Source organism: Eschrichtius robustus, chromosome 10, assembly GCF_028021215.1.
Source record: "Eschrichtius robustus isolate mEscRob2 chromosome 10, mEscRob2.pri, whole genome shotgun sequence".
Lineage (NCBI taxonomy): Eukaryota > Metazoa > Chordata > Mammalia > Artiodactyla > Eschrichtiidae > Eschrichtius > Eschrichtius robustus.
The window spans coordinates 23,215,401-23,242,832 of NC_090833.1; the positions used below are offsets into that span (position 1 = coordinate 23,215,401).

General features: G+C 38.7%; 1 protein-coding gene across 1 annotated transcript in view; it reads left to right on the forward strand.

The window, feature by feature from the left end:
• The first annotated feature begins 2,622 nt into the window (after positions 1 to 2,622).
• The window catches only part of TXNDC8 (thioredoxin domain containing 8), a 37,075-nt gene continuing 12,265 nt past the window's right edge, over positions 2,623 to 27,432 (forward strand). The window contains exons 1-4 of the mRNA XM_068553384.1: positions 2,623 to 2,646; positions 5,688 to 5,792; positions 11,693 to 11,752; positions 14,419 to 14,484. Of these exons, the coding sequence (XP_068409485.1) occupies positions 2,623 to 2,646; positions 5,688 to 5,792; positions 11,693 to 11,752; positions 14,419 to 14,484 (255 nt within the window). The remainder of the gene's footprint in view (positions 2,647 to 5,687; positions 5,793 to 11,692; positions 11,753 to 14,418; positions 14,485 to 27,432) is intronic.

Sequence of the window (27,432 nt, forward strand, 5' to 3'; positions counted from 1 at the left end):
CAGTAGAAGCTGGGCAAGTAATATTAATAAGCAAAGCACCCCAGGGACAAAGAAAAAAGAATACAACAGACACTGGCAAGACAATAGAAATGCTTCAAATATCTATTATCGTGGTAGAAGACAAATAGCCGCACACCCACAAGAAAAATGGCTTCTTGCCACTCCACCTTGGGTTCTTGAAGCAATGGAAGATGATGGGGACGGGACTCAGCTGGAAAGAGCTGCCGCCTCCGGCATGCTCTCCACCTGACAGTCATCATGTGACACAAAATGAAAGGCCCAGCATTGCCAGATCTTAGGACTCTTTGCAAGATAAGTAAGAGGCTTTGTTTATTCCTAAAATATTCCAGTTTACCAATGTTGGCCAACCCTGTGGTATGATCAACATAGTGGGCCATCAGAGGCTTGTGGACATTAGGTTACAATCTATGTTGCTTCTCCTTTTTAGAGCTCTGCCAGCTCAGAAGGGAGCACATTGGGTTGCGGTTTGCTTTCTGTTCACTAAGAGGTAAGAAAACCCTTTCAGAAGTAGAAACTTGGAAAGCCAGAATGGTGCATGCCTTTGCTGGCTTCAGCTAGGAGCTGTACACACTTCACTAGACTTCTTTATATCTGTTAATTATCATCATATCCCTAAGAGGTGAGCGCTATCACCATTTCACAGATGAGGAAATAGAAGATTAGATAAGCAGTAATTTGCTCAAGAGCTCACAATAGCAGCACTCAGGTTTGAAACCAAGTTGTTTTATCCAAGTTTAGTGCCTCTCATATACCGTAAGGTGGAATAATAACATTTGTCTGAGTCTAAAGCTCATTTTCCTTCCACCTTCTCCCTTGATAAATATTAAGCAGTTAGGGAGGCTCAAAAAGGAACTTAGATGACTGGAATGCCAGTTGGTAAATAGTGATTTCAGAGCATTAATGACTATTTTGAGTCTGGACACATTGCAGGCCAGAAATTAGATTCCTCAGTCCTAAAGTTAGATTTTGCTCTACTATTGCATGCCTTGTGTGAGAGATTTTTAAACACCATTGACAATGTTGAGTCATAGTTCTTGCGGTTTGACCCAAATGGAGAAATTTCTGTAATACTGTATCTGAGTGTTTACTCAGGTAAGTATTAGAAAGGTAATTAGAAAGGTAAGTATTAGAAATTCCAGCTTAATTCAGTTTAAACTGTAAATGAATTTGCTGTCTGTGGAAACAAATATCAAGCTTAGATAGCACTTCCAGCAACATTTCATCCAGTGGACCAAACCAAAAACCCAGGTTTCCTCTCTGTCGCCTCACTGCTTTCTGAAACATTGGTCTTAAAGACTGGGTTCCTGTGTGTTTTATAACAGCTGCCAGCCAGCATCTTGTTTACATCCAGATAAAGAAAGAGGAAATTTCAGTAACTGTCACAAGGGCTAGGAATTGCTTTCTCTTGCTTTCTTGTTCTCTCGTGATTAACCCTTGGCCTAAAGATAGGATTGTTGGTTGGATTAAGATCATCAGGGTCGAACCCTGGATTTAGATTAATCCCATACAAACTGCATAACTGCTATAAAATGGAGGAGGGATAAATTCACCCACGGAAAAGTCCGTGTATTTTTAGTAGAAAGTGGAAGAAATGGGTGCTGGGAAGCAACAAAAAACAACTTGGCCGAGGCTGTACAAGAAATATTCATAGTTCTTCATCTAACACACACTAAAAAGAAAGGCAGATAATTCATTCCTGAGAGACCTGAATGGAGGAGTGGAAAAAACAGAAAGAATGATTTTGCTGGTTTTGTTTTATTGTAGAATTCTGCAGTTTCTTACTTTGTGGTGATGGTTGTTGTTGTTGCTCTGAGGAAGGTCTGAGCAACATTGGTCATGGCCATGTTTGGGTTTTCTTCTGACATTAAATTCTGAAAAATAACAAACCATCATGTGCAGAGTTTGGCAAGCTGCTGCTATTTTTGTAAGGCCCAGCAGCTAAAAATGTTTACATTTTTTAAAGATTTAAAAACAAAGAATATGAACCAAAGACTGAATGCGGTCCATAAAGCCCCAAATATTATCTGGTTCTTGACAGAAAAAGTTGGCCAACCCCTGGTCCAGTCCATGAAAGTGAAGTTTCATTACTTCCTAAATAATTAGAGCAAAAATAACAAAGTTTAGAGAATCTGTGACTCATAAAAACCAAATGTACAAGAAACATTATTGTAGGATTAGGCTTTAGTATCTTTCTCAACTGCAAACTAATCCCTTCAAAATCCTAAATGAAAATAACTTTCATCTATTTAATATTACCTTGCTTATTTCTCATTTGGTGGTTGCCAGGGCTGGGGAAGGGAGGGGGTGCATGGAAATAGGTAGTAGAAGATTAACAAGAGACAGACACGCTTTTGATTCTGCACACAAGGCCAGCAGTTGGCTGATTTTTGGCTGACCACACACTGACTAACTAGTCATAGCATAAAAATGAAATTAGCTCCATGTCTGGCAAAGTTCCAGATTCTAAGATGTCATGTTCAATGATGTCATAGAGAAGGTACCCTTATATTCCGGCTAGGATCCTATAGTTGATAAGAGACAGCTACAGTCAGCCAACTGAACCAACAGGAGAGTTTTGTCAGCAATTCCCAGGTGTAAATCATGGTGCAGAATATTAGAGACGTGGCAAGTATTTATTTGGCTTCAAGGAGTATTTCAGAAGAGACATCTTGAGAGCAGATTTGATAAACTTTAAGGAATATTTCCTCCATCCAGTATTCCTTCATTGCTCTGTAGCAAGAGGAGATTTTTATTTTTTAATGCTTGTTCTTCATGTTGTTTCTTGGGGGATGGCACTCTCTAGAGAGTAGCCAAGAGAAAAATTGATCAAAAAGAGTTTTATCCCTTCCTCCATCTCATTTCTTGCTCTGACTCTAGCTGGATCCAGACCAGCTCCTAACATAACCCATCCTGTACCTGATCCCACCAATTTTACCTTAGTTGTACCTGGAAAATTTTATGGAAGTAAAATAGTCCACATATTTCTCTTATCCCAGGAAAGAGAACAGAACCCCTAGACATGCCTATAGAATGGACCAGGGGCATTAACAAGTGTTTAGGTGGTATTTCATAAAATCACTTTCCATCCATTGTCCAGTGGTACTGCCACAACAAATCTCAATACATATATGGGCCAGGGATAATTCTTTATGTAAAGAAAATTGCCTCTAAAAGAGTGGTTAAGGGCCTACATCATTTAGAGGTAGAGCAGGCATTTAGCATCCAGACATTCTGATGTGACCACATTACAGGAGGACCAGGAGCTGGAGGGAAGGGGGACACGTAGGGACTGGGTCTTCCCTCCACTAGCACCCTCAGAATTAGACTTTTGACACTTTCCCCAAATGTGCCTGTATGTAAGATCACAAATATGAGAGTGATCAGATTGAAAGAAGGCATTGCCATGTACCTTTGACATAAAAAAATGTTTTAAAAATAACACACACTTGCTAATGATTTTGGTAATTCTTCTTTTTTTGGTTTTCTGGGACTCTCATAGAATAGCTTGGGGTCTCACTCATCCTCTGAGAAGCCCTCTCCATCTCCTCCTTAGAGACCTATTCTGAGTGCCTATTGTCTCCTTTATGTCTTTATTCAAATGCCACATCGAGGTGGACCTTGGCCACCCCGACTGTGATTGTAATCCAGCTCCCATCCTTCCCTCCTGTTTTATTCTTCTCCTTTTTTCTTTATTAGCAATGATCACAAATTTACTATATATTTTACTTATTAATCTTACCATTGGCTTCCCCACCAAATGTAAGCTCCATGAAGGCAGCGGGTGGAATGTTTTGTTTTTTTGTCCATGCTATATCCTAGCAGCGTGTCCAGTAGCTGGCATAGAGTGGGCCTCAATAGGTACATGTGGGATCACTATGCATACCATGGGAGTATTACCTTCAGAGAACTTAGCCAAGTCAAATTCATTGGACCAGGTAGTCCATTTTACACCCTAACGACTACTGAGAAGTGAAGACATGTATGCTTTTGAGGATGGCATACCTTATAACTTCAGAAGCAAGTGAGAAGTGGAGGCTTGGCATGGCTCTCTGAAAAGTTAATCACCCCTCTCCTGGAGGAATATTGGTAAAGGAAGAGCATGTCTTCTTTGAGTCATCCGTTTCACTTCTTGAAAGTAAATCAAATGGCAATGTAATTGTCAAGACTCCCCTTTTATAAAGTATATGCCATCTGTATAGAATAAACCCCATCCCTATTTCCAGTGATAGGCCCTGATTGATTTAACTCAATTAGTGATCCCATCCCTCCATATTAATTAGTGGTCCAGGTATAAGCGCATGATGGCATTTGGGCCAGAGAGAGGAAGAGTGAGCCCCGTTACTATAAAGAACTCAGGAGACGATTTTGTATAGTGGTTAAGGAAATGGACTCTGGGGTCAAGCTTACTAGGTTAGCAATCCCAACTACACCACTCACCAGCTGGTTGACCATGAGAAAGCTAATAAATGTTAGTTTTTTCATCTGTGAAATTGGGATAATAATAATAATATCCATTGCATAGGGTGGTTGTAGAGATTAAGGAAGAGAATACCAAGCGCAGAGTAAATTAGATACTCTTGGTAGAATTCCAGTGAGAAAAGGAAAAATAAATCTTGAACAGAACACTATGTATTAGCAGATCATTCATTCGTCAACTAAATGCTCCATGAGCACTTACCATGTGCCAGTTAGGGGCCATGGAGGCACAGAAGTGAGTCAGGATTGAGTTCTGTAGGGACTTGTTGGAAAGACAAGCCGTGCATGAAATAACTAGTGTAGGACATTGTTCACAAAGCAATCAAGCATAGATACCACGATCTGAGGTCCCAGGAGGGAAAATCTTACTTTACTTAGATGATACAGACAGTTGGTAGAAAAAATTCACTTAAGACATTCAGCAAGAAGCATGTCTAATCCTTAAATGTATGGTTTTAACTATATCTTTAATACACTACCAAATGTAAAATAGATAGCTAGTGGGAAGCAGCCGCATAGCACAGGGAGATCAGCTCGGTGCTTTGTGACCACCTAGAGGGGTGGGATAGGGAGGGTGGGAGGGAGGGAGATGCAAGAGGGAAGAGATATGGGAATATATGTATATGTATAACTGATTCACTTTGTTTTAAAGCAGAAACTAACACACCATTGTAAAGCAATTATACTTCAATAAAGATGTTAAAAATAATAATAATAATAATAATAATAATGATCAGCCCACCGCCCCAAAACCAAACAAAACAAAAACAAGAAATGATTCAAGGTATTAGATTAGCTCTCCTTTAGATTTCTCTGTTAATGCATGTTTAGGTCCTTGTGTAAAATATCAAATATAGATGTCCAGCTTGAACACCCATTCATCCCCACCCTCCACCCCTCATCTCTCACTATCCAATCTCAGTCTCTCCCCAGAGGTATCCAACCATTACCAACCACCATTACCAACCCATCTGGTAAATAGAATCCTAACCTTTTTGTGTGGGTTTATCATCACTTATGTATACTTAGAAAGATAAATATATATATGCCCTCAAGGACATTTAGGAAAGGTTGGATCCCCTGGAGAACAATGGGGTGGGGCACCATAACTAAGCTGTCATTTTATTCCCTGCAAGACATTATGAGATTCAGTGATTGTGCACATTTCCTCATTTATGCTCTGGTCTCAGGATGAATTAAAAGCACTTTTGAAATCTGCCGAAAACAAACTTGTAGTAATTGAATTTTCAGCAAAATGGTGTGGTCCTTGCAAAAGAATTTATCCTCTTTTTCATGTAAGTATCATCAGTGTCTATTTTACAATTTTAGAAGGAATTTAAAGTTCTCAAATAGTTCTCCCAATAAATCTTAAAAGTTTTGCCCTTATGAGCCATTATGGAATCGTAGCTTCCCCCCCACCTTGGTACCTACTTCTTTTTTTTTTATTATTATTTTTAAATTTTTTCAATTTTATTTAAGTATAGTTGATTTACAATGTTGTGTTAGTTTCAGGCATACAGCACAGTGATTTGGACGGATAGATAGATAGATAGATAGATAGATAGATAGATAGATAGATAGATTGATTGATAGGGATAGAGATATTCTTTTTCAGATTCTTTTCCCTTATAAGTTACAAAATATTGAGTATAGTTCCCTGTGCTACACAGTAGGTCCTTGTTGGTTATCTATTTTATGTATAGCAGTGTGTATGTGTTAATATCAACCTCCTAATTTATCCCTACCCCCCTTTCCCCTTTAGTAGCCATAAGTTTGTTTTAAAATGACTGTACTAACCAAGGCAATCTACAGATTCAATGCAATCCTCATCAAATTACTAATGGCTTTTTTCACAGAACCAGAACAAAAATTTTTTTTAATTTGTATGGAAACACAACTAGCCAATAACAATCTTGAGAAAGAAAAACAGAGTTGGAGGAATCAGGCTCCCTGACTTCAGACTTTACTAACAAAGCCACAGTAATCAAAGCAGTATGGTACTGGCACAAAAACAGACATATGTAGATCAATCGAACAGGATAGAAAGCCTAGAAATAAACCCACGCCCCTATGGTCAATTAATCTACGACAAAGGAGGCAAGAATATACAACGGAGAAAAGACAGTCCTTTTTGTAAATGGTGCTAGGAAAACTGGACAGCTACATGTAAAAGAACGAAATTAGAACATTCGCTAGCACCATGTACAAAAATAAACTCAAAATGGATTAAAAACCTAAATGTAAGACCAGATACTATAAAACTCCTAGAGGAAAACATAGACAGAACACTGTTTGACATAAATCACAGCAATATCTTTTTAGATCCGTCTCCTAAAGTAATGAAAATAAAAACAAAAATAAACAAATGGGACCTAATTAAACTTAAAATCTTTTGCACAGAATCATAGTTTTTTGAAGCATCCTGATTAACCTGAATATAATATCGTGAGATCTAATTAGATCATTAGTACACACACCAGAAGATTAATATTACTTGTCTATGGATAATTCTGCAAGGATCATCAAAAGGTGCGAAAGAGTACAGTTGTACAAAGGAATGGATTATTCGTAATAATGACATTTTACCTAAGTTCCAGAGTTCAGAACTTCCAAATATTGGAATAGATTACAGATGAACATGATACTTGTTTTTAACTATAATATAAAAGAATAAACTGCTCCCAATCCTTCAACCCTATTATCAGAACAAATCCTATGTCTTACATATTCCTTTCATATCTCATCTCCTTTATAAAATATCTTAGTAAAATTTTCCACTTAGTTGTAATCATATATTTGTATTCAGATCTTTTTCCATATACACATTGGTTCATGTTTTTATCAAGTTTCCAGATTATAATTTTCATGTCTATACAATGTTTCATCTAGTTAATTTTCCTATTACCCCATTTAAGAGTTTTCACCATTGAGGGGCGGGGAGGGAGGTGTATAACATGCGGCAGAAAGAAACTCAGGGCATTTTCTTTTCATTTCTCCTTATTGCGCAGATGTTTCACATTTATGGTCCATTTTATGAAATCTGTTCCTTCAAATATAAAATTTGGATTTCTCTACACAACTGAAAATACTCTGGTTTATTTTCAGCAAGATTTCTAACATTTCAACTTTTTTGACTTAAATTCTTGAATCTAACTGAATTCATTCTAACCACAATCACAACCTTTGATATTTAATTTAAAATAAACATATTCAAATAGAGAAATTGGCTACATGACATCTCAACATCTATTCTCTGCCTAAAATTCTTAGAATATCCACAGGGAACATTTTCATATCTGGCAAGCCCCTCTATTCAGACGCTTAAAACTTAGAGTCTCCAAAGTTTAGCTTCAGGAGTATAACTACCTCACCTGCCACAAAGTCAAAGCTGATCAAATTTCAATGGCCAACGAGGCATTTTAATCTCGGGCTTGGTAACCCCTTTCTCCCTTCATACCTTTGGGCCCTGAGGGCGGTAAGGGCTCTGCCACTGTTGTGTCCAGACTCTCACAGCTCCTCCACACCCATCCTTAACTTTATAGTTATTTATAGTTAGCCCTTTGGTGATAAACGTCCCTAAATTATCCTAATTTGAATGTGCCATCTATTTTCTGTTGGAATCCAGACTAATGCACACACAGTTTTTAAATTTGGGTGTATCCACACTGTGAAATACTATTCAGATGATAAAAAGAATCAAGTAGACCCATACATAATGAAGGAATTACCTCCAAGACAACATAGAATTAAGTAAAAAGAGAATAATATAGGAAAATTTATACTGTATGGTCCCATTTATGTAAAACAGAGATGCATATACATATGTGTGTATGTATATATCAATATACATATATTATATGTAGACAAAGGGGAGCAGAAGATGCATATCAAACAAGTTTTTTTTTTTTTTTTCTGTGAGAGGGAGTGAAAATTGGGGGAGGATTGAGAATGGGAAAATTTCATGCTTTGCTTTATTTTTCTTGTAACGTTTGAACTTTTACAAGAGAAGGTATTCATCATGTGTCATTTATTAAAAACTCATAGTACATAATGGAGTTGGAGGAAACGCTTTTCTTACTCTAGGGCATTTTATCAGAGATCAAAGTAGAAACAGAAACCAAATTAGAGTGAAAAGGATTTTAATACGAGGAGTTAAATGCTCATAAAATCATTAGAAGACTGGATGAATGGGCTTCAGACTGGAACCCCATGAATGACTCAAAAGCACAACACACCCACCTGAGGGGATCCTAACTTTGCAGATATCAGATGTGAGAAGAAATGGGGAGCCACTACTGGGAGAAAACAAACAAACAAAAAACGAACAGAAAAACAACACGAACAGCAGTCGGGGAGTTAGAATCAGAATCCGGAAGCTGATGTCGGGGCACTGGATCCCTCAGCAAAGCTGCTGCCTCCAGCACGATTACCCTCCCACACCCGAGTCGTGCTTTCCAGCAGGACATCCAAAGATGAAAAGAAAGTAGCTCTGTCTCACTTCTGCCTTCCAAGTCTTGCCTGCATGCATCTCACTGGTGAAACCAATTTGCATCCAGAACTCTAGCTGCAAGGGAATCCAAGGAAACTTTACCTTTTCCCTTTTCCAGGCTCTGCAGGAAGGTGGAATGGAAGTGAGCCGGCTATACCATTACTCTAGGTGGGGAAGAATTCAAGACATTTTCAGGGGCTTCCCTGGTGGTGCAGTGGTTAAGAATCCACCTGCCAATGCAGGGGACAGGGGTTCAAGCCCTGGTCTGGGAAGATCCCACGTGCCACAGAGCAACTAAGCCGGTGCACTACAACTACTGGGCCTGCGCTCTAGAGCCCGCAAGCCACAACTACAGAGCCCATGTGCCCCAACTACTGAAGCCGGTGCACCCTAGAGCCTGTGCTCTGCAACAAGAGAAGCCACCGCAATGAGAAGCCCATGCACCGCAACGAAGAGTAGCCCCCACTCGCTGCAACTAGAGAAAGCCCACGCACGGCAACGAAGACCCAACACAGCCATAAACAAATTAAATTTAATTAATTAATTTTTTAAAAAAAGACCTTTTCAGACACACAAAAACTAAAAGTTGACAACCCAGAGTCTCTGCTAAAGGATGTATGGCAAGAAGAAAAAAAGTAAATCATAAGCAAATGTGGATTTTAAGAAGTGATTTAAAACTTTAAGTCTTGAGTAAATTCCACAGTCCCATTTGATCTGGGCCTTGATGATTAAGAACAGGGGTCAGCAACCTTTTCCGTAAAGGTTAAAGACAGTCAGTATTTTCAGGTTTGCAGGTTATATGGTCTATGTCATATATACTCAGCTTCGATGTTGTAGCACAAAAGCAGGCAATGGCAATACACGAATGGGCAAACATGTTCCAGTAAAACTTTATTTATGAGACCATGTGGAGATCTGGATTTGGTCTATAAGGCGAAGTTTGATGACTCTGGGCTAAGAGGATCACCTGGCATAGAACCCCAAAAAGAACATTTCTGGAAAAGGGGAGGTTATAAATTTGTTGAGAAATTGCGTGGTGTGATCATGGGAAGGCAAGTACTCTGTGAGGCTAACTTACAGTGTATACAGTGGAAGTAGCAACACACGAGCCTTGAAAAGGAAGCTGAGCCCAGATGGAGAAGGCCCTTGTGTTATAACTCAATGAGTTGCTGTAGAGTCAAAATAGAAGAATGTTTAAAAAGGTTTTGCCATGATCAAACGTGGGTTTTTGGAAAATACTTTTGGCAGTGTTGTATAAGAATGGGTTGGAAAGACTGAGGCAGGTAACCCAGGGTGAACAACAATGTCAATGATGAGTTTACCAAAACTAGGGCAGTGGTTTGGGGAGAAAAAAAGGAAAGATCAAATTCAGGAGACAGTTTAGAGTTAAGAGGAAACAGAACAGGTGACCAGATGGTAACAGATTATATGGGAGGAAGAACAGAACAGAAGGAAGAATTTTGTTGAGGGCAGAGGAGGGTCCTAGGTAGATGGAGTGGGACCGTGAGGGAAGGCAGTGTTCACAAGGGAACCCCAGTCTAGCAGGGAACCCGTATCTGTACCATGTCTTCCGACTGCTACTCAATACAGAACTACTATAACCCTGTCCATTTCCTGTCAGACTTGGGAGACTCTGATAACTTCCTAAATAGAACCTGACTCTGAAATCAGATGTCCACATAAGTGAAACCCATTGCCCTGCCTGACTGCTACTGGAGAACACCCATGTATCTTGAAACTTGAAAAGTGCAAGTCAATTTCCCCAGAATTCTTGGGCAACACCATCTTCCTGCCAGGCATGGAGATGCAGCCAGTCAAAACCAGCATCTTTTTTTTATCTGCAAAGTACTCTAAAATACCAAAGGCCTTCGTGTTTATTATCCAAGAGTTTCCCCCCAGTTTCGTCATCTTGATGAGCCACTGAAGAAAGAACTCCCACTTGGGGCACATTCCATGAACAAACAACCGGAGAGAATCCCTACAACAGAACTCTGCACCTAATGTCCACCTAATCGGTCCATGTCATGCTGCTTCCTGCTTGTCCATGGGAACAGCCACCAGTGACAGCTCCATCTGTTGTTGTCTCCACTTGGCCAAACTCTGGACACTTCACACCACCATTGAAGAGAGGTTTCATTTGAAACAGGTCAATGGAAATGCTTGAGATATGATGTTAATGCAAACAAATCAATATGCTATTAAGTGCCCTTAAAGAATGAACACAGCTGTTGGGAAAAAAGAAAATCCCAGGAGCTGACATTTACAGGCTGCTTCTGCAGCCACTACCCCACACCCATTACCAACACCACTGTCACCACCGCTGTCAAAGATGCTTCCAGAACATCTGGAACAGAAGCAGAAGAGTTGTTTTTCCCTCCTCCCATTTTCCATTTTCTTGCAAATGCTTCCCTCTGGCAGAACCTAACAGGAAGACAGCCTGCAGAGGATTCTGGAAAATCTAGTTTTGATACATAGCAGAACACAGACTTCAGACTCTGGTTCTGCCATTGATCTTTGCTTGACCTTGGCAGCATCCAAACTTTGACTTTGGTGCTTGAGGTTCTAGGCAGTAGTGCAATGCCAGAATGATACTTAGCTCTCTTGATCAACCTTTTTGTTCGGTTTTGTTTTTGCTAAAAGACATTGCTAGTGTGATTTAATATTAACATTAAGCTAATGAGGAATTTTTACTCTTTTACTTTGAAGGAAATGTCTGTGCAATACCGAAACGTCCTGTTTGCTAATGTAGATGTGGACAATGCTCAGGTAAGAATCTTAAATCCTTCCTTGTAGATATGTAAAATCCATTGTGTTGTCATTGAGAGTGCTGTCTCAGTGATTACATAAGCAATTTAAAGTGTGATGAACTGTAGTAAACTCCCTCCTAATGTTCTTGTATATTTTGTATTTTTTTTAAGAAGACAATAAATATGTGGCTCTCCTGCTGCCCCCCGCCTTCCCATACTATGGCAGAATTCACTAATCGAGCCTAATATTCTTCACCACTTGCTCTGGACTCTGCCCCACAATCCTGCTCAGTAGCGTTGCTCTAGACAGACAATACCAGTTGGTTGAAGTTGAGCTCAAAGTGAAATAATGATTTTCACCCCTGTAATAGATTATTATTCAATTTCTAAAACCTAACTCAATGCATTACAGACATTTTAACATAACTTGCTTTCCCCTTGCTATAGCTTATGCTTTTTGTGGGGTTTTTTTTAAGCACCACAAGGAATTCCAGGAAATCCTTCCCTTACCTCCCTAGAGCCTTTCTTCCTCACCCCCACCCCCAAATATAATCAGCCCATGTCCTCAATCAAAATGTGCTTACTGATACACACAATGTGTCTACAAAATTATTCTTCCTAACATTTGTTCACTTATAATGAGGAAAAGTACCAATAACAAGTGGCCTGTGCATACATTGGATTAAATTTGAGCTTTAGAATTTAAAAAATCTACTGTTCACCCATCCTGCCCTTTAATGGTTTTGTGACCTCTTATCAGTTAACCTCAAAAACTTCACTTTCTCTGTATGTAAAACAAGGTAATAATTAACAGAATATGATAAGTTAAAAGGCACAAAATATATGACATACTACCCAGAACATAATACAAGTTCCATTTTTCCATTTCCTTCAACTTTCATTAAAGTGTGACAGTGTGTGATTGTCCTTTAAGCTGAATCATATACTATGCATTCAGAATACACAGCTAGGGTTATTATCTCTTTGTCTTTTTCATATTCACAGAGTTGTGCACCTATCACTACCATCAATTTTAGAAAGTGTTCACAACTCCAGAAAGAAACACTGTTCTCTTTAGCAGTCACCTCCCCACCCAGATCCCTCCATCCACCACCTCAACCCTAAGCAACCATAAGTCTACATTGTCTCTAGATTTGCTTACTCTGGCCATTTCATATAAATGGAATTATAGAATATGTGTTCTTTTGTGATGGGCTTCTTTCACTTAACATAAGTTTGCGGGATTCATCCATGATGTAGCATGTATCAGTACTCCATTCCCTTTTATTGCTGAATAATATATTACCTTTTTTTTATCCATTCATCCTACGATGGACATTCGGGTTGTTTGCAACTTTTCGCTATTGTGTCTAATACTGGCATAAACATTTATGTGTACATTTTCATTTCTTTTGGCTATATATCGAGAAGTGGAATTGTTGGGTCATATGGTAACTCTTTATTAAACTTATTGAGGAACTGACAAATTGTCTTCGAAACAGCTGCACTATTTTACATTCCCACCAGCAATGTATGAGGGTTCTGATTTCTCCATACCCTTAGCAACATGTGTTATTATTTTCTTTTTTGATTACAGCTCTTTGTCTCTTAAGGTGAAACAAAATGCACAATTTTCTTTTCTAATAGTAATGTATTCATTGTTGTCATTGCTGTGGTCATGAAAATTATAATGTAGTGGGGGGTGGCAGGGGAGAGGTTTTGATCCTGTGGGTGGCTAATATTCTTTTGACTCAAACAAAATAAAAAGTGGTATTTGAAATCAGATTGTAATGGATTAGAGCAACTGGAATGCTAACATATTTTCTTGTCTCTTGGCTCCAAATCTTTCACAAAGATGGGCAGTGAAGAGGCGTAAGGCTTAAAAGAAAGAAATATGCAAGCCTTACTTAAAATGCAAGGCATTATATCACCCCATGTCTCAAGTGTGAGTTATAAAGAGACCTTTACTCATTCTTATTTTTTACAATATGCTCTTTCCATATTGGATTCCACTGGCGCCCTTCTGCAGTCTTTCACAAGCTGTTTTTTTAAAATGCTTTTATTTATTTATTTATTTATTCATTCATTTATTTATTTATTTATTTATATTTCTTTTTGGCTGTGTTGGGTCTTCATTTCTGTGCGAGGGCTTTCTCTAGTTGCGGCGAGCTGGGGCCACTCTTCATCGCGGTGCGCGGGCCTCTCACTATCGCGGCCTCTCTTGTTGCGGAGCACAGGCTCCAGACGCACAGGCTCAGTAGTTGTGGCTCATGGACCTAGTTGCTTCGCAGCATGTGGGATCTTCTCAGACCAGGACTCGAACCCGTGTCCCCTGCATTGGCAGGCAGATTCTCAACCACTGTGCCACCAGGGAAGCCCCACAAGCTCTTTTAAATAGAGCTCATTTTGTCCTTCAGTCCATTCTGTTTTGGCCCCCATCTCTCATCCGTCTCCTAGAGCTCTTGAATGAGAAAGCTCAGGAATGCTGGAAACAGTCATTTTTCTACTGTAACATTCCTGGAAGCTTTGAGGATATATTAGAAAAGTTCTTGGCAAGAGAATCTGTAATGTATCAGCTGTCCCTGGGCTCTCAGACATGCCTCCTAAGACGTCACCAAGTACCACTGTTGGTCCAGAGAGAGGATACCAAAATTGTGACTTCATGCCATTTCTTTTATTTTCCAGGAGTTGGCCCAAATTTATCACATCAAAGCAATACCCACATTTCAGATGTTCAAACAAGCCCAGAAGGTATGTTTCTATGGTAACTGGCAGATTGAAATAGATTATAGAGCCATCAGAGTCTAAAAAAAAAAAAGCCTGGGGTATCCTGGGTGGACGAAACAACTGTATTTATTTTCAATCTTAGCAATGCAATTCTTAGTTTCTGAACTTTACATATTGGCGAGGGGTAAAAAAAAAAAAAGCATGAATCGTGATAAATCTCCCCATTCAGACCATTTGAGGTGTCCAAATCCATATGAATACCCCACTATTATCCCTCTCTGGGGCAGAACCATCAAAAAAGAACCTTATAACAAGGAGCGTGATGAAATTCTCTCACAAATATATACATGTTTTTCACACTTGGGCAAACATCAATCAAAAGTTATTACAAGGTAAAATAGCCTAGTGGTTGACCAGGCAGGTTCTGGGCTCAGATTTCTGTGGTTCAAAAACCAGTTCTTCCACTTCCCAGCAGTTTACTTAATAACTTCTTGGTATCTTAGTTTCCCTATCTGTAAAAACATGGATCGTAAAAAGTTTCCCCCTCCTTAGTGAAAATGAAATGAATTAACATGGCTAAACTTTTTAGACCCATCCTGACACACATGAGTATGTTATGTCAATTATCTCGAAGATATTAATGGAATGGAATGCCTCAAATACTTGGTGTGTGATGAAACTAGTAATTGCATATATGGCTGGGAGCACGGACACTTGTGCCTACCTTTTGAAAGGTGATTTTGCAACACACTTAAGAGGAACAAACTTTTCATTCCCTTTCACACATTATTCCATTCTTGGGAATTTTTCTTAATGAAATACCTCATGGAAAAATAAATGGCTAAGTGCATAGTAATTGTAGCATTATTTCTAACAAAATATGGAAACAAGGTAAATGTCTTTTTTTAGTAGAGTGGCTAAGTGATTTATGATACATCTAGTCTATGAAAGAGTATGCAATTAAAAAGTGTTATGGACAGAAAAGAAGCAGATTCACAGATACAGAAAACAAACTACTGGTGGGAGGGGAAGCAGTATAGGGGTGGGGGAGTGGGAGGTACAAACTATTGGTTGTGACAGGCTCAAGGATGTATGGTACAACACGGGGAATATAGCCAATATTGTGTAATAATTATAAATGGAAAGTAACCTTTCAAAATTGTAAAAAAAATTTTTTAAATGATTGAGCTAAAAGATTAAATAAATAAATAAATAAAAAGTTATGAAGAATATATGTAAAGTAAAAAAAATTCATACTTAATCTTTGTAGAGATTATGTCTGCAGTATAGAGAATGAGAGCATTTGATATGCTAGCTGTAGAATTTTATCTTCGGTTTCTATTTGTGTGTATTTGCTGTAACATAATTGAAGCAATAGATTTTTTTTAAAATTTTATTTATTTTTGGCTGCTTTGGGTCTTCGTTGCTGCGTGCGGGCTTTCTCTAGTTGCTGTGAGCGGGGGCTACTCTATGTTGCGTTGTGCGGCCTCTCATCGCAGTGGTTTCTCTTGTTGCGGAGCACAGGCACCAGGCACGCAGGCTTCAGTAGTTGTGGCATGCATGCTCATTAGTTGTGGCTCATGGGCTCTAGAGCGCAGGCTCAGTAGTTGTGGCACACGGGCTTAATTGCTCCACGGCATGTGGGATCTTCCCGGACCAGGAAATCAAACCCGTGTCCCCTGCATTGGCAGGCGGATTCTTAACCACTGCACCACCACGGAAGTCCCAAAGCAATAGATTTAAATAATTTTTCCCCAAAAAATGACACTACCTATTCCCTCTCTTGAGGTTTTACTTGAAAATTGAAACCGTTTAACATATGCATTCTTTTTTTTTTAGCAACTTTATTGGAGTATAATTGCTTTACAATGCTGTGTTAGTTTCTGCTTTATAACAAAGTGAATCAGCTATACATATACGTATATCCCCATATCTCCGCCCTCTTGCATCTCCCTCCCACCCTCCCTATCCCACCCCTCTAGGTGGTCACAAAGCACCCAGCTGATCCCCCTGTGCTATGCAGCTGATTCCCACTAGCTATCTATTTTACATTTGGTAGTATATATAAGTCCATGCCACTCTCTCACTTCATTGCAGCTTACCCTTTCTCCTCCCCATGTCCTCAAGTCCATTCTCTCTCTTTTTTTTTTTTTTTAGATTCCATGTATACGTGTTAGCATACGGTATTTGTTTTTCTCTTTCTGACTTACTTCACTCTGTATGACAGACTCTAAGTGCATCCACCTCACTACAAATAACTCAATTTCGTTTCTTTTTATGACTGAGTAATATTCCATTGTATATATGTGCCACATCTTCTTTATCCATTCATCTGTCGATGGACACTTAGGCTGTTTCCATGTGCTGGCTATTGTAAATGGAGCTGCAGTGAACATTGTAGTACATGACTCTTTTTGAATTATGGTTTTCTCAGGGTATATGCCCAGTAGTGGGATTGCTGGGTCATATGGTAGTTCTGTTTTTAGTTTTTTAAGGAACCTCCATACTGTTCTCCATAGTGGCTCTATCAATTTACTTTCCCACCAGCAGTGCAAGAGGGTTCCCTTTTCTCCACACCCTCTTCAGCATTTATTGTTTGTAGATTTTTTGATGATGGCCATTCTGACTGGTGTGAGGTTATACCTCATTGTAGTTTTGATTTGTATTTCTTTAATGATTAGTGATGTTGAGCATTCTTTCATGTGTTTGTTGGCAATCTGTATATCTTCTTTGGAGAAATGTCTATTTAGGTCTTCTGCCCATTTTTGGATTGGGCCGTTTGTTTTTTTGCTATTGAGCTGCATGAGCTGCTTATAAATTTTGGAGATTAATCCTTTGTCAGTTGCTTCATTTGCAAATATTTTCTCCCATTCTGAGGGTTGTCTTTTGGTCTTGTTTATGGTTTCCTTTGCTGTGCAAAAGCTTTTAAGTTTCATTAGGTCCTATTTGTTTATTTTTGTTTTTATTTCCATTTCTCTAGGAAATGGATCAAAAAGGATCCTGCTGTGATTTATGTCATAGAGTGTTCTGCCTATGTTTTCCTCTAAGAGTTTTACAGTGTCTGGCCCTACATTTAGGTCTTTAATCCATTTTGAGTTTACTTTTGTGTATGGTGTTAGGGAGCGTTCTAATTTCATTCTTTTACATGTAGCTGTCCAGTTTTCCCAGCACCACTTATTGAAGAGGCTGTCATTTTTCCATTGTATATTCTTGACTCCTTTATCAAAGATAAGGTGACCATATGTGCATGGGTTATGTCTGTGCTATCTATCCTGTTCCATTGATCTATATGTCTGTTTTAGTGCCAGTAGCACACTCTCTTGATCACTGTAGCTTTGTAGTATAGTCTGAAGTCAGGGAGTCTGTTTACTCCAGCTCCGTTTTTTCCCCCCAAGACTGCTTTGGCTATTCGGGGTCTTTTGTGTCTCCATACAAATTTTAAGATTTTTTGTTCTAGTTCCATAAAAAATGCCATTGGTAATTTGATAGGGATTGCATTGAATCTGTAGATTGCTTTGGGTAGTATAGTCATTTTCACAATATTGATTCTTCCAGTCCAAGAACATGGTATATCTCTCCATCTGTTAGTATCATCTTTAATTTCTTTCATCAGTGTCTTATAGTTTTCTGCATACAGGTCTTTTGTCTCCTTAGGTAGGTTTATTCCTAGGTATTTTATTCTTTTTGTTGCAATGGTAAATGGGAGTGTTTCCTTAATTTCTCTTTCAGATATTTCATCATTAGTGTATAGGAATGCAAGAGATTTCTGTGCATTAATTTTGTATCCTGCAACATTACCAAATTCATTGATTAGCTCTAGTAGTTTTCTGGTGGCATCTTTAGGATTCTCTATGTATAGTACCATGTCATCTGCAAACAGTGACAGTTTTACTTCTTCTTTTCCAATTTGTATTCCTTTTATTTCTTTTTCTTCTCTGATTGCCGAGGCTAGGACTTCCAAAACTATGTTGAATAATAGCGGTGAGAGTGGACGTCCTTGTCTTGTTCCTGATCTTAGAGGAAATGCTTTCAGTTTTTCACCATTGAGAATGATGTTTTCTGTGGGTTTGTCATATGGCCTTTATTATGTTGAGGTAGGTTCCCTCTATGCCCACTTTCTGGAGAGTTTTTATCATAAATGGGTGTTGAATTTTGTCAAAAGCTTTTTCTGCATCCATTGAGATGATCTTATGGTTTTTCTTCTTCAGTTTGTTAATATAGTGTATCACGTTGATTGATTTGCATATATTAAAGAATCCTTGCATCCCTGGGATAAATCCCACTTGATTATGGTGTATGATCCTTTTAATGTGTTGTTGGATTCTGTTTGGTAGTATTTTGTTGAGGATTCTTGCATCTATATTCATCAGTGATATTGGTCTGTTATTTTCTTTTTTTGTAGTATCTTTGTCTGGTTTTGGTATCAGGGTGATGGTGGCCTCATAGGATGAGTTTGGGAGTGTTCCTTCCTCTGCAATTTTTTGGAAGAGTTTGAGAAGGATGGGTGTTAGCTCTTCTCTAAATATTTATTGAATTCACCTGTGAAGCCATCTGGTCCTGGACTTTTGTTTGTTGGAAGATTTTTAATCACAGTTTCAATTTCATTACTTGTGATTGGTCTGTTCATATTTTCTATTTCTTCCTGATTCAGTCTTGGAAGGTTATACCTTTCTAAGAATTTGTCCATTTCTTCCAGGTTGTCCATTTTATTGGCATAGAGTTGCTTGTAGTAGTCTCAGGATGCTTTGTATTTTCGCGGTGTCTGTTGTAACTTCTTCTTTTTCATTTCTAATTTTATTGATTTGAGTCCTCTCCCTCTTTTTCTTGATGATTCTTATCTTCTAAGAATTTTGTTTATCTTCTCAAAGAACCAGCTTTTAGTTTTATCGATCTTTGCTATTGTTTTCTTTGTTTCTATTTCATTTATTTCTGCTCTGATCTTTATGATTTCTTTCCTTCTGCTAACTTTGGGTTTTGTTTGTTCTCCTTACTCTAGTTCCTTTAGGTGTAAGGTTAGATCATTTATTTGAGATTTTTCTTGTTTCTTGATGTAGGCTTGTATAGCTATAAACTTCCCTCTTAGAACTGCTTTTGCTGCATCCCATAGGTTTTGGATTGTCGTGCTTTCATTGTCATTTGTCTCTAGGTATTTTTTGATTTCCTCTTTAATTTCTTCAGTGATCTCTTGGTTATTTAGTAACGTATTGTTTAGCCTCCATGTGTTTGTCTTTTTTACGTTTTTTTCCCTGTAATTCATTTCTAATCTCATCGCGTTGTGGTCAGAAAAGATGCTTGATACGATTTCAATTTTCTTAAGTTTACTGAGGCTTGATTTGTGACCCAAGATGTGATCTATCCTGGAGAATGTTCCGTGCACACTTGAGAAGAAAGTGTAATCTGCTGTTTTTGGATGGAATGTCCTATAAATATCAATTAAATCTATCTGGTCTATTGTGTCATTTAAAGCTTCTGTTTCCTTATTTATTTTCATTTTGGATGATCTGTCCATTGGTGTAAGTGAGGTGTTAAAGTCCCCCACTATTATTGTGTTACTGTCGATTTCTTCTTTTACAGCTGTTAGCAGTTGCCTTATGTATTGAGGTGCTCCTATGTTGGCTGCATATATATTTATAATTGTTATATCTTCTTCTTGGATTGATCCCTTGATCATTATGTAGTATCCTTCCTTGTCTCTTGTAACATCCTTTATTTTAAAGTCTATTTTATCTGATATGAGTATAGCTAGTCCAGCTTTCTTTTGATTTCCATTTGCATGGAATATCTTTTTCCATCCCCTCACTTTCAGTCTGTATGTGTCCCTAGGTCTGAAGTGGGTCTCTTGTAGACAGCATATATATGGGTCTTGTTTTTGTATCCATTCAGCAGGCCTGTGTCTTTTGGTTGGAGCATTTAATCTGTTCACATTTAAGGTAATTATTGATATGTATGTTCCTAAGACCATTTTCTTAATTGTTTTGGGTTTGTTTTGGTAGGTCCTTTTCTTCTCTTGTGTTTCCCACTTAGAGAAGTTCCTTTAGCATTTGTTGTAGAGCTGGTTTGGTGGTGCTGAATTGTCTTAGCTTTTGCTTGTCTGTAAAGCTTTTGATTTCTCCATCGAAACTGAATGAGATCCTTGCCGGGTAGAGTAATCTTGGTTGTAGGTTCTTCCCTTTCATCACTTTATGTATATCATGCCACTCCCTTCTGGCCTGTAGAGTTTCTGCTGAGAAATCAGCTGTTAACCTTATGGGAGTTCCCTTGTATGTTATTTGTCATTTTTCCCTTGCTGCTTTCAATAAGTTTTCTTTGTCTTTAATTGTTGCCACTTTGATTACTATGTGTCTCGGCGTGTTTCTCCTTGGGTTTATCCTGTATGTGACTCACTGCGCTTCCTCAACTTGGCTGGCTATTTCCTTTCCCATGTTAGGGAAGTTTTCTACTATAATCTCTTCAAATATTTTCTCTGGTCCTTTCTCTCTCTCTTCTCCTCTGGGACCCCTATAATGCAAATGTTGTTGCATTTAATATTGTCCCAGAGGTCTCTTAGGCTGTCTTCATTTCTTTTCTGTTCCGCAGCAGTGAATTCCACCATTCTGTCTTCCAGATCACTTATCCGTTCTTCTGCCTCAGTTATTCTGCTATTGATTCCTTCTAGTGTAGTTTTCATTTCAGTTATTGTATTGTTCATCTCTGTTTGTTTGTTCTTTCATTCTTCTAGGTCTTTGTTAAGCATTTCTTGCATCTTCTCCATCTTTGCCTCCATTGTTTTTCCAAGGTCCTGGATCATCTTCACTATCATTATTCTGAATTCTTTTTCTGGAAGGTTGCCTATCTCCACTTCATTTGGTTGTTTTTCTGGGGTTTTATCTTGTTCCTTCATCTGGTACATAGTCCCTTGCCTTTTCATCTTGTCTATCTTTCTGTGAATGTGGTTTTTGTTCCACAGGCTGCAGGACTGTAGTTCTTCTTGCTTCTGCTGTCTGTCCTCTGGTGGATGAGGCTATCTAAGAGGCTTGTTGCAACCAAAACATTTCTAATGAATATATCTGATGTTCTCTCAGACTGCTCTCTTTTATTTTATGGTCTAATTCGTGAAAGAATTGGATATATTTACTGCTTCCAATTCTCATTTTCTACTCATTCCCTCACCCACTCTTGAAAGTCACCAAGAATCTTCCAACACTTAGTTTAAATAGCCATTTCTCAATCCTGCTATTCCTGGATTACACAAGTGTCATTAACTAATCAGCTTCTATATCCTGGAAACTTCCTCCTTTTTTTGCTTCTATTGCTGATTCATCCCCAAGTTCTCCTCTGGCTTCTTTGTCTCCTGCTGTTCTCAGATATAAGTGTTTCCCAAGGCTCTGTCTTTTTTCCATTCTACCTCTCTCCCTTAGTAATTTCACCCCCACTTCTAGTTCTAGCTGTGAATACCTTTAACTTAAACAATAGCCCTCCTCACCCCCAAGTTCACGCCAAAGCTGTTCTCTTTTCCAAATAGATCCTTGCTCCATGTATGTCATTCCCTTATTTAAAAGTTGATACCCCTCCCCCTCCATTGCCTTCAGAATCAAGACTAGACCCTTGTATTCAAGTCTGACTTTAAAATTTCTCCCTAATTTTGATCCAGTCTACCTTTCCAAGCCCATTTTTGTTTGACTCAGATCTTAACTTCATGTAGTTTTCTCATATTCTTCCACGCACTTGGAGTTGTTCATGTCTGATTTGAAACCCCAGGGCCTAGGAGAATCCCCTGTCAATAGAAAATACTTATTTTGTGTTTGACTAATGAGGGAGTGAACAAATGAATGAATGAGCAAACAAGTGAAGCCTGCTGTCTTTCCCCAGCATCCCCCCACCAGCTTTGCCTCCCCTTCTGATTTTGTCCTCATATTAATCTGACTCAGAGGAAGTTTCTGTCCAGCTCAGAATAGCTTTCTGGTTTCATCCTTTCTGAAGAAGATATTGCTTAATGGCTCAAAGGTTGTTCTCTGTTTTATGAAACAAAACTTTGTGTTCTCAGTTGATTATGTGTCTAGGCTCTCGAGCAAATCCATAGCTATGCTTTTGAGATAAGGCTTGGCCCTGCTTAGTCTCAGTTCTCTCTGGAGGTGTAAGAGCCCTCACTTGTAGGTGGAGAGACCTCCTGTAATCAAGTATTTCTTAACTCGTGTCTACAGGGTATGGATCCTTTTGAATTAATGGAACAAAATGCCTATATTCTAGGGATCACTAAGGATCTCAAATTTGAATTTTATGCCAACTAGCTAATGGAAAAAAAAATCAACTGAATTGATGACAATGTCCATTAAACAGATCTACCTCCCTGTAGTCTAATTCCAGAGTCATCCAGCAAGCCTCTAACTATGACATGGATATCCATGTCCCAAGAAATTTTCTTAAGAATGGAATTTTTCATTGAATAGCGTTAACTTAGCATGGCTATTATAGAGTTATTTTTTTTTTAAAAAAAAAAGACAACTTGAGATTATTTATGTCATAATATCAAATGAGTCTACTTCTAAATTTCATTTGTAGTTATATGTAATCATATCTCCAAAAGGATTCATACCTGAATCAATTTAGATATCATTTGAAAACCTGTGGAAAAGATTTGTAATGGTCGTTCCATTTGACAGAGAATATCAATCTACAGTGCAGAAGACAAAGGCGATCTTGGATTGAGTGTTGTGTGCAGCGCTTCTGCCCACGGGCCCCCGGCTGAGGTGTGGGGGCAGCCATTTTGTACCAGGAACTCTGGTCTGAAGGGCCGGGGGCGAGCACGCTGTGAGCCGGTAAAAGCAGATGAAACGCAAAGGAAAAAAAAGGAAAGAGATCTTCACATAAACAGATTCTTACTGGCTGGTGTGAAGAGTCATTCCAAGGGGCAGTCATATGTCCCAGTCCTGGCCAATGAGAGGTAATAGAGGTCTGCAAGGGGATTTCTGGGCAAGATTTTCTTATTCTGAAGAAGACATCTGAAGAGGATATTTCTTCAACTCTGGAGCTGCAGAAAAACTCATCTTGTGACCATCAAAGAAGCCAGCCTGCAGCCGTGTGGACGAAAGGCTCTTGGTGCTCCAGCCAGGCATCAGGGCCGTACCTCTGAGGTGGGAGAGCCAACTTCAGGACACTGGTCCACAAGAGACCTCCCAGCTCCACGTAATACCAAACGGCAAAAATCTCTCAGAGATCTCCATCTCAACATCAAGACCCAGCATCACTCAATGACCAGCAGGCTACAGTGCTGAACACCCTATGCCAAACAACTAGCAAGACAGGAACACAGCCCCATCCATTAGCAGAGAGGCTGCCTAAAATCATAATAAGGCCACAGACACCCCAAAATACACCACCAGACGTGGACGTGCCCACCAGAAAGACAAGATCCAGCCTCATCCACCAGAGCTCAGGCACTAGTTCCCTCCACCAGGAAGCCTACACAACCCACTGAACCAACCTTAGCCACTGGGGACAGATACCAAAAACAACGGGAACTACGAACCTGCAGCCTGTGAAAAGGAGACCCCAAACACAGTAAGATAAGCAAAATGAGACGACAGAAAAACACACAGCAGATGAAGGAGCAGGGTCAAAGCACACCAGACTTAACAAATGAAGAGGAAGTAGGTAGTCTACCTGAAAAAGAATTCAGAATAATGATAGTAAGGATGATCCAAAATCTTGGAAACAGAGTAGACAAAATGCAAGAAACATTTAACAAGGACGTAGAAGAACTAAAGAGGAACCAAGCAATGATGAAAAACACAATAAATGAAATTAAAAATACTCTAGATGGGATCAATAGCAGAATAACTGAGGCAGAAGAAAGGATAAGTGACCTGGAAGATAAAATGGTGGAAATAAGTACTGCAGAGCAGGATAAAGAAAAAAGAATGAAAAGAACTGAGGACAGTCTCAGAGACCTCTGGGACGACATTAAACGCACCAACATTCGAATTATAGGGGTCCCAGAAGAAGAAGAGAAAAAGAAAGGGACTGAGAAAATATTTGAAGAGATTATAGTTGAAAACTTCCCTAATATGGGAAAGGAAATAGTTAATCAAGTCCTGGAAGCACAGAGGGTCCCATACAGGATAAACCCAAGGAGAAACACGCCAAGACACATATTAATCAAACTGTCAAAAATTAAATATAAGGAAAACATATTAAAGGCAGCAAGGGAAAAACAACAAATGACACACAAGGGAATCCCCATAAGGTTAACATCTGATCTTTCAGCAGAAACTCTGCAAGCCAGAAGGGAGTGGCAGGATATACTTAAAGTGATGAAGGAGAACAACCTACAACCAAGATTACTCTACCCAGCAAGGATCTCATTCAGATGTGATGGAGAAATTAAAACCTTTACAGACAAGCAAAAGCTGAGAGAGTTCAGCACCACCAAACCAGCTTTACAACAAATGCTAAAGGAACTTCTCTAGGCAAGAAACACAAGAGAAGGAAAACACCTACAATAACAAACCCAAAACATTTAAGAAAATGGGAATAGGAATATACATATCGATAATTACCTTGAATGTAAATGGATTAAATGCTCCCACCAAAAGACACAGGCTGGCTGAATGGATACAAAAACAAGACCCATATATATGCTGTCTACAAGAGACCCACTTCAGACCTAGAGACACATACAGACTGAAAGTGAGGGGATGGAAAAAGATACTCCATGCAAATGGAAATCAAAAGAAAGCTGGAGTAGCAATTCTCATATCAGACAAAATAGACTTTAAAATAAAGACTATTACAAGAGACAAAGAAGGACACTATATAATGATCAAGGGTTCGATCCAAGAGGAAGGTATAACAATTGTAAATATTTATGCACCCAACATAGGAGCACCTCAATACATAAGGCAAATACTAACAGCCATAAAAGGGGAAATCGACAGCAACACAATCATAGTAGGGGACTTTAACACCCCACTTTCACCAATGGACAGATCATCCAAAATGAAAATAAATAAGGAAACACAAGCTTTAAATGATACATTAAACAAGATGGACTTAATTGATATTTATAGGACATTCCACCCAAAAACAACAGAATACACATTTTTCTCAAGTGCTCATGGAACATTCTCCAGGAGAGATCATATCTTGGGTCACAAATCAAGCCTTGGTAAATTTAAGAAAATTGAAATCGTCTCAAGTATCTTTTCCAACCACAACGCTATGAGACTAGATGTCAATTACAGGAAAAGATCTGTAAAAAATACAAACACATGGAGGCTACACAATACACTACTTAATAACGAAGTGATCACTGAAGAAATCAAAGGGGAAATCAAAAAATACCTAGGAACAAATGACAATGGAGATACGACGACCCAAAACCTATGGGACGCAGCAAAAGCAGTGCTAAGAGGGAAGTTTATAGCAATACAAGCCTACCTCAAGAAACAGGAAACATCTCGAATAAACAACCTAACCTTGCACCTAAAGCAATTAGAGAAAGAAGAACAAAAAAACCCCAAAGCCAGCAGAAGGAAGGAAATCATAAAGATTAGGTCAGAAATAAATGAAAAAGAAATGAAGGAAACAATAGCAAAAATCAATGAAACTATAAGCTGGTTCTTTGAGAAGATAAACAAAATTGATAAACCATTAGCCAGACTCATCAAGAGAAAAAGGGAGAAGACTCAAATCAATAGAATTAGAAATGAAAAAGGAGAAGTAACCACTGACACAGCAGAAATACAAAAGATCATGAGAGATTACTACAAGCAACTCTATGCCAATCAAATGGACAACCTGGAAGAAATGGACAGATTCTTAGAAATGCACAAACTGCCAAGACTGAACCAGGATGAAATAGAAAATATGAACAGACCAATCACAAGCACTGAAATTGAAACTGTGATTAAAAACCTTCCAACAAACAAAAGCCCAGGACCAGATGGCTTCACAGGCGAATTCTATCAAACATTTAGAGAAGAGCTAACACCTATCCTTCTCAAACTCTTCCAAAATATTGCAGAGGGAGGAACACTCCCAAACTCATTCTACGAGGCCACCATCACCCTGATACCAAAACCAGACAAAGATGTCACAAAGAAAGAAAACTACAGGCCAATATCACTGATGAACATAGATGCAAAAATCCTCAACAAAATACTAGCAAACAGAATCCAACAGCACATTAAAAGGATCATACACCATGATCAAGTGGGGTTTATCCCAGGAATGCAAGGATTCTTCAACATACGCAAGTCAATCAATGTGATACACCATATTAACAAACTGAAGGAGAAAAACCATATGATCATCTCAATAGATGCAGAGAAAGCTTTTGACAAAATTCAACACCCATTTATGATAAAAGCCCTGCAGAAAGTAGGCATAGAGGGAACTTTCCTCAACATAATAAAGGCCATATATGACACACCCACAGCCAACATTGTCCTCAATGGTGAAAAACTGAAACCATTTCCACTAAGATCAGGAACAAGACAAGGTTGCCCACTCTCACCAATATTATTCAACATAGTTTTGGAAGTGTTAGCCACAGCAATCAGAGAAGACAAAGAATTAAAAGGAATCCAAATCGGAAAAGAAGAAGTAAACCTGTCACTATTTGCAGATGACATGATACTATACATAGAGAATCCTAAAGATGCTACCAGAAAACTCCTAGAGCTAATCAATGAATTTGGTAAAGTAGCAGGATACAAAATTAATGCACAGAAATCTCTTGCATTTCTATACACTAATGATGAAAATCTGAAAGTGAAATTAAGAAAACACTCCCGTTTACCATTGCAACAAAAAGAATAAAATATCTAGGAATAAACCTACCTAAGGAGACAAAAGACCTGTATGCAGAAAATTATAAGACACTGATGAAAGAAATTAAAGATGATACAAATAGATGGAGAGATATACCATGTTCCTGGATTGGAAGAATCAACATTGTGAAAATGACTCTACTACCCAAAGCAATCTACAGAT